This window comes from Acanthisitta chloris, unplaced genomic scaffold (genome assembly GCF_000695815.1).
Source record: "Acanthisitta chloris isolate BGI_N310 unplaced genomic scaffold, ASM69581v1 scaffold3332, whole genome shotgun sequence".
NCBI classification, from domain to species: Eukaryota; Metazoa; Chordata; class Aves; order Passeriformes; family Acanthisittidae; genus Acanthisitta; species Acanthisitta chloris.
The window spans coordinates 13,545-22,075 of NW_008662032.1; the positions used below are offsets into that span (position 1 = coordinate 13,545).

At 42.7% G+C, this 8,531-nt stretch overlaps 1 protein-coding gene across 1 annotated transcript in view; it reads left to right on the forward strand.

The window, feature by feature from the left end:
* Positions 1-1,065: 1,065 nt before the first annotated feature.
* Positions 1,066-8,531, forward strand: part of LOC103798182 (protein BANP-like) — a gene marked incomplete at both ends in the record, with an annotated part of 14,458 nt that continues 6,992 nt past the window's right edge. Inside the window, one exon of the mRNA XM_009070431.1 lies at positions 1,066-1,233. Coding sequence (XP_009068679.1) covers positions 1,066-1,233 — 168 coding nt within the window. The remainder of the gene's footprint in view (positions 1,234-8,531) is intronic.

An 8,531-nucleotide genomic window follows, 5' to 3' on the forward strand; every position in this document is an offset into this window, starting at 1 on the left:
TCCCTCTCCCTCTTTCTCATATGTGCCAGTAGTGACAGGATTTTTCAAATGTTTTTTTTTCTGCAGCCGCGAGGATTATGTATTTTCATATCACACAGTGCTAAGCTCTCAAGGGTTTGTGCCTTAAGGAAATCTAACCCACTCCGAAGCTCACAATGAAATGGGACAAGTATGTAGTAACACGAGGAGGACCTCAAAGCAGCTGACAATGCACAACATGTTTCCTTCTCAGTTTTAAAGCCTTTTATCCAGATGTTGAACCAAATATTGTCATACCTGACATCTTTTTGCTCTCTCTATTCCTGATCTAACTGTGCTTCCCCTCTGGGTGCAGAGGCTGCATGTGATGACAAACCTGCCTTGAGTTGGCAGCAGGACTCTGGGGGTGCTTTGCTTCCAAACACTGAGCTCAACCCAGGAGTCAGCACTGGGTTTATGCAACAGCTTGGCAACTTAGCACCAAAGGCTGCAAAGTGCATGATGTGGCTCTTTAAGTGACTTAATGCTAGGAGTAATGTTTGCAGGAGATTCTCATTTGGTGTTGTGTTTTTATTGGATTCTGATCAATTTTGAACAGAGCTTTAAAAGAGTTTTTTTTATAGGGAATTTTATATGGTTTCCTACTTATCAGACTTATTGTGAGGCACTATCAGTGAGAAACACTTATCAGACTTATTGTGGGGCAATAAAATCAAGAAAGCTTTATCCAGTTTTGGTTTGGAGTGCTGAATCCTTCTGGTGGTGTTGCAGAGATTGGATGGAGTAGTGCAGATTCCATGGATAGAAGTGCAAATTATAACATTTCATGGACCTTTGGCAGTTTTACATACAGAAAACTGTGCATATGTATGATCTCTTAATTTTGGGAATAGTTTTTGAACCACATCACTGTACAGCTCTAGGGGATTTGTACAGTCCTTGTATTCATTTAGGCACTGTGGGCACATTCTAAACTGCTCAGAGTTCCTGTCTTCACCTTGTGTGTGAGACTTTGTGTGTCATCCTTGTGTTTTCTGGAAAATCTAGATTTATGCTGATTTTTGCCCCTTTTCTCTGTCATTGCAGGTCATCTGTTCTACAAATTTGGCATCACAGAGTCTGACTGGTACCGCATCAAGCAGAGCATAGACTCCAAGTGCAGGACAGCCTGGAGGAGGAAGCAGCGAGGGCAGAGCCTGGCTGTGAAAAGCTTTTCAAGGAGAACACCTTCATCATCCTCTTACAGTAGTTCAGGTAACAAAACAACCCCCTCAAAGCCAGCCAAACTCCAACAGGAAAGAAAACTTAGAGTAATAATAAATACCTCTTGTTTTGCCATATACCTCAATGTTATTTGAATGCCTGAGTTCTCTGAGGTGCTGAGATCATGGAATCATGAAATGGTTTGGGTTGGAAGGACCTGAAAGCTCATCCAGTTCCACCCCTACCATGGGTAGGGACACCTTCCACTAGCCCAGGCTGCTCCAAGTCCCATCCAACCTGGCCTGGGGCACTGCCAGGGTTGGGGCAGCCACAGCCTCTCTGGACAAGAACAGGATGAGAGGACATTAAGCTGCACCAGGGGAAGTTTAGGTTTGACATTAGGGAGAATTTCTTCACAGGAAGGCTGGAATGTCCCCAGGGAGGTGGTAGAATCACCATCCCTGGAGGTGTTTAAGGAGAGACTTAGTGCTGTGGTCTAGTTGACAAGGTGGTGTTAGGTCATGGGTTGGACTTGATGATCTCAGAGGTCTTTTCCAACCTGATTGATTCTGTGATTCTCTGGGCAACCACCCTCACATTAAAGCATTTCTCCCTAATATCTAATCTAAACTTACTCTCTCTCAGTCCATCCACGTGTCAGCTAAAAGAATTCAACTCATGCAGCTTTGTGCTCTCGTATGTTTTATTTTTGCCATGCACAGTTCTTGGAGTAGCAAGTCAAAATGTTTCTGCAACTAAGAGGAGTCAGGTGACTAAAGCCTTCTCTGTGTGTTCACACCATTTAGTGGGACGTGCTAAGTGTTGTCCCTGAACTGCTTTCCTCTAAAGGAATTAAATGTGTTGTAGTGATTCTATATTTCCATCTAGGTATGGAGACATGAGGAATAATAACAAATGAAAAATACTGACCTAGGAAGTGTTCTCAGAGGACATTTCTGGCTGATGCTTTTAATATAAAGCAGTGTTATGGGACATTTGTACATTCTATATTAAAACCAGGGGTTTGGAAGGGAGCCCAAAGGAAAGGAAGGAAGTTTATTTGCCTGCATAAAATTTTTGGTTGCATGTTAACACTAACCACCGTATCTCATGCAAAGAACTCCAAAATCTGCTTTCAATGGAAAATTTTATGTGCTGGAACAGGGAATCATATCCAAAAGTCTCAAATTAAAACAACTAATCAGCATAATGATAACCATAAGCCTTATATATTGATGGGATTTTCATTTGCAGTCTCTTAGCAATCGGTATTTTAGAATAAAAATGCAGTGGTAAGTGGCTATTATGGACCTGTGCTCATTAGCCTGTTCTCCTTCACTGGTGTTGAGATGTATTATTAAAAACTATTAATCTTTAATCGCCTGCTTTGGAGATTTGTACAGACCAGTGTAGAGATGTAAAACACAGGCTCAGGCTTAGTGAATTCCTACCTTCAGAAGGCTGTGAGATAACAAGTTTTGGTGGGTTCTTTCTTGTGGTTAAGCTGAAAACTCTTTTTTTTTCCTCTCAATTCCACTAAATTAATTTGTGAGTAAAACATTCCATAGGTACAAAGACACCTGAATTAACTCCTGAGCACCCTGGGCTAGTTGAAGGTGTCCCTGCTCATGGAATTAGAGGAGCTTTAAGGTCTTTCCAAGCCAAACCAGTCTGGGATTTCAGCAGAAGCAGGTGGGAGCAGGGTGGGACAGACACTTGTGAGCTGGTTCTGCAAGAGCTACCATGGTGTTCTGGCTGTGTTCAGGCTGCCTCATTCATCCAGGCTGAGCTGTCTGCCTGTGCTCCCTCAGTCCCCAGGGTCTCCCCAGGAGTTCTTATCGTGCCTGCATCTCCCCCTGTACAGGTATCTTGTCTCCCAAGTCCCTAGATAGCAAAGAGGAGGCTTTGTGTCCTTGTAAAGATGTCTTTGGTCCTGATGCTGATGCAGGTCATCTGAGGCATCTTGGCATGTCATTGGCAGAGCTGTCTAGACCATGCAGCCAGAGTAGAGTCCAGGCAATAACATTAACAGCTGCCTCTGGTAATGGTATGTGAAAATGTTCCCATGGATCCAGAGGCTTTTCTTAGTTTTCTTTAAAATATTGTTCTTACTCAGAATGTCTTTGGCATCACTTTCTGGGAGACTATAAAGATGGGAGATGAATTCTCCACTGTGTTCACACCCACTGTGAAAGAAACAGACTCACTTTATAAAACCAGAGCACTTTGCAGAGACAGGTGGTGCCTTGAGAACCTAATTTGCATTCCAAACCCAAGCAGGAGTGGTGTTTCACCTGAAGAAAGAGGAGGTATGAGGAGAAACAGGAGAGTGGGTTGAGAGGCTCAATGAGTACATAGGGAAAAGCAAGAGAAATAAAAATGTAGGTTCACACATGTTTTAAAAGGTAACTTTGGCATGACAGGGCTGTAATTCCACCTCTGTTCAGGTAACTCCATGAGCCACTCAGACTTTGTGGTCTGACATCCCTGGATTCCCTCAGTGGAATTACAGCATCATAACTCGCAGCAGCTGTTCCTGATTAGACTCGCTGTGCAGTGCATGGAGCAGAATTCCTCCTGCCAGCTAGCAGTAATATTTCACAGCTCTGAAGTAAAGGAGGTCTGTATTTCACAGTTATGACAACATAGCTGTCAAATATGGCTTTGTAAAGTGTTACATACGAACCCAGACAGTTTTTATGGTAGCAATTGTTTAAGGGGGCAACTTAAGGTGAGTCTGAAATTCAGCTACTTGAGAAACTGTCTTTTGCACTGTTAGAGCTATTAAGTTCAGCCTCGAGGTGCTCTGGTTCAGGTCTCCACCCAGCTGTGGTGGCTGCTGCCTGCGCAAGAACACCTGGGTCAGGTTTCACTGGGAAGGATGTGGGGATATAGGATTGTAGTTGCTTGCACAATGTCCTCTGAGCTGTTCTGAGCAGCTCTGCCTTTGGCTCCACTTGCTTGGGGTAACATTGTCCAACTTCTATTCAATGAATCGCAGAATCCCAGAATGCTTTGGGTTGGAAAGGAAAGGACCTTAAAGCTCATCTCATCCCGCCCCCTGCCATGGGCAGGGACACCAAACTGAATTGGAAGAGAAGTTGTATTCCATCAGCAAATCCAAAATGTCAGAACTAACTAGATATTACAACTCACGTGGCTGTAAACAGTTGCAGTACCTCTTCCTTCAAATGTTTCCTTTCTCAATTTAGAAGTGACAGAAACATAAATGAAAATGCTTTAAGCAAGCTTTAACTGTCAGCCTCACTTGAGGGAATTTCTTCCCAATATCCCATCTATCCCTGCCCTCTGGCAGTGGGATGCTATTCCTCCTTGTCCTCTCAAGTCAGCGTGGTTAGTGCTATGCTGGACATCCTCCCCTATAAGACAGTGGACTTGATTTTTCAGAGCTCCTTTTTAGCAGCAATTCATGTGCCTCATTTAAAAGAAGAGTAAAAATAGAACAGCCTGAAACTCACCTGTCTGTGAGCTGACTTTGGTTTCTCTGCCTCTGAGGAATTTTGAGGGTGATCGGACACAGGAACAGGTTGCCAGTATCCCTGGAGACAGTCACAATCCACCTGGATGCAGTCCAAACCCACCAGTTCTGGTTGCCAGCAAGGACACTGGATTAGATGATCTCCCGAGGTTACATCCAACCTCATCTATTCTGTGATTCTTTAATGATTTACTGCACACAAAATAAGAAACTCGGAACTATTTACATCAAAAAAGGATTGTTCTTCAGCCTCGCCCTTTTCTACTTGTTGCACATGTCAAAACTCTGAGGCTTTTCCTGCTTGTGGTGATTAACAGTTTCCACAGCACGTGGCTTTGATTTGAGTCGTGCAGCTAGAAATGACAACACGTTTCCTCTCTGCTGTTTATCATATGGAAAAATTAGCTATGCAAATGACATGGGAAAGCAGGAAGCTGAGCCCATGGTCCTTGTGTAGCTTACAAGGGTTTGGTGTTGAAATTCAATGGCTGTTCAAGAGGAGCTGAGCTGCAGGTAAAACCATGTGTAACGAAGCTGGTGGGAAAATACACATTAATCTCTTCTCAGTCCTTCACCTCCAAAGATACTAATTCATATTTTCCTACATTTAATTGACTGTGAAGCTTTACAAGATTTATGGGTCCCATCAAGCCATAGCAGGCTGTTAAATTTAGGCTGAAGTTGGTTTTCTTGGTTTTAGCTGGCTCTGCTGTTGAAATTGAGGTATTAATTGCAATGCTTTGCTCTTGGAGCCAAAATTTCAGCACCTAATATGTGTTTCTCTCCTGCTTTTTTCCAACCAGAGTTGTACCCATGGCTGGCATGATAATTTGACTAGATATTCCTTACAAAATGGTTAGCAATCTGTGGAGGGAAGGCTGTAGGAAATGAGAGGTTGGGGAGGAGGATTAATTGAAGAATGCCTTCTTCCTTTCTTTTAATTTCTCTTAAGATTGTTAAAGCTGTTATCACAGTTTTCCATGTTGGAATTTTTAATTAGTGCTATGACTTTGGGATTTATATGTAGATTTAGGCCGAAGTGCTCAGCCTGTGCCGAGATGTCACAGACAAAAAGGGATGTGCAGCCAAATCTTCAAAGCAGCTCTGCAAAATGGGAGGCATTTGGCACTGGCTGAGTGAGGCTGAGATAATGCTGCTCAATATACAGGTTTATTGCTCTTGTGCTGTAATGGTGTTTGTTCTGCTTCTGGGGTTTGAGAACTGCTGATCTGTCCATTAGCCTTTCCTTGCTAGGAAAGGCAAGGAAACGGCAAGGAAACAAGGAGGTATGTCCTGGTTTGTGAGGAGAGATGTGAGGGAGAGGTCTGTGCAGTAGGCAAAAAAGTTTTAATTGCAAAATATAAGGAGACTAAGCATGAATCCCTTCTGACATAGAATCTGTCCCTCCCACAGTCTCTTACAAAACAGCTGCTACTCTCTTCTCCTCAGTAACAAGACACTGGATGAGAGGAAACAACCTCAAGTTGCATGACAGAAGGTTTAGGTTGAGTATTAGGGAAAATGTTCTCACAGAAAGGGTGTCAAGCATTGGAACAGCTGCCCAGGGCAATGGTCGGTCACCATCCCTGGAAGTGTTCGCGCAACATGTGGATGTGGCACTTGTGGACATGTAGTGGTGAACACGGTGGTGGTGCTGGTTAATGGTTAGATTTGATGATCTTAGAGGTATTTTCCAACCTTAACTATTCTGTGATTCTTTGCAAATGGAAACCCAGCTGATAATATGAAGCAGAATAGGAAAGAATTAGAAAATGCCAAAGGTTTTGCCTTTGAAGTGAGTAATATTAGAACTGATTTGAGTTGATTAATTAAACATACATGTCCTTGAAATGGTTAAAAGTGACACTTGGCTCACCAGTCTTGCTTGGCAGTGTCTGAGGAAGGTTGCTTTGAGAAATTGGACAGAAGTAACCACTTCAAGGAGGTGATTTTGCCAACTGTTGACCATTTGGTTGAGAAGACAGAGACTCACTCAGCCTGCATTTTCTTTTACTCATAAGCACATTCAGCGAAGAAATGGAAAACGTAAAACAGTGATAGAATCCTGGAATGGAATGGGTTGGAAGGACCTTAAAGCTCATCACATCCCACCCCCTGCCATGGGCAGGGACGCCTTCCACTAGCCCAGGTTGCTCCAAGCCTCATCCAACCTGGCCTGGAACACTCCCAGGGATGGAGCAGCCACAGCTTCTCTGGGCAACTTGTGCCAGTGCCTCAGCACCCTCACAGTAAATCCAAAGGGTATTTCATTTCACAGCATCATGCTCTGAATTTCTCTCTGCTGTTCCAAGGGCAGAGCCTGAAGCAGTTACTGGTCACCATGCAGGAAGATGTCAGAGAGCAAAGTTTGGCCACAATTCGAATTTCACTGTAAATTTATAGGAAGTTTATCTGTTACATGAAAATTAAGAGCAAGTGGCAAACAACTTTTTTGCACGTGTTTAAATTTAGTTTCTACCTTACAAGTAATAGGTAGCTTTGGAAGGAACATTCTGACACTGCAGCTGTTGCCTCTCTGTTGTCAGTTTTGACCTTTGCATCTTCAAAGGAATATTTCAGCAGTTGTGTTTTTTTCCCTGTGCATCACAACTGTATCACCTATGGAGTGGTCAGTGCAGCATCTTCCATGCTGTGGATGCCTCCAAAGCTGTTCCATCTAGCAGAAGGAGCTTTGGGAATGCCATGGATAACATAGCACTACATAAGCTGTTGAGTTCATGTCAAAGTTACCCCTTGGAACTAATGAAAGATTTCAGAGCAGGAGTTCAGCTGTGGTTTCTTTTAGCCAAGGATTCTCTAATAGATCAAAATTGTAAATGTGAGGCTCAGTAGTTTCCAGGATTGTGATTTATAACTGCTGACAAATCCCTTCTTCAAGCTGTGTGTGCTCCTCATGTTTGTGTTTGTTTTTAATGGGGAATGTTTGAAAATGGATAAATATTCCTTTTGTCTGGTCTGAGATGTTAAGGGGGAAAAACAATGGTTATAAAGGGTGTTTTCTTTTTGCACACTCTTGAATCCTCTCTCTTCTAAATAAAGCACCAAAAAGTCCATCAGAATAAATACAGAAAAATGAACTGTGGTTGTTACAGGGAAGCCAAACTGGAATCTATTTATAGGTGACCATGTGAGAGGTACAGTGTGATTGCACTCAGGCTGTGGCTCCTCTTTCCACCTCTGAAAAGCACAATAATTCCTGACATTTGAAGCAAAAAATGACTTACAAATAAAGACTTTTGGACTTCACACTTAAACATTTACTTCAATATGTCTATATTACATATATATATACATAGTTATCTGTTGCAGCACTTATTTCTTGGATACTCTTTCATTGCATGACATAACCAGAAAGTAAATGCTAATTATAAGTGAAGGTTTATATATTTGGACACTGTGGTTTGACTAGTAATCTAGTCATAATTCAGCTCAGTTAAATTCCATAGTGGGGGACTGGGAAGCAGGATGGAAAGACAAAACCATGAGGGAATGGATTAGTGGTAGCCCTGAAGAAGCAAATGAATCACAATGGGACTTCTTAGCCATATAGCTATTTGTAAGAAACAATGTAAAAAAATGAATTGCCTGAAATATTATTAGGACTGAAGTAATGGAAATAGGAGGAAAAGTGAAAAACAAAGGCATAGGTTCAGGCTGGAGAGGAGAAGGGTTCAGGGTGAACTAATTGTGGCCTTGCAGTGCTTGAAGGAGCCTACAGGGAAGATGGAGAGGGACTATTTACAAGGATCTGGAGTGCCAGGACAAGGGGGAATGGCTTCTCACTGCAGAGGGCAGAGATAGATGGGATACTGGGAGGAAATTCTTCCCT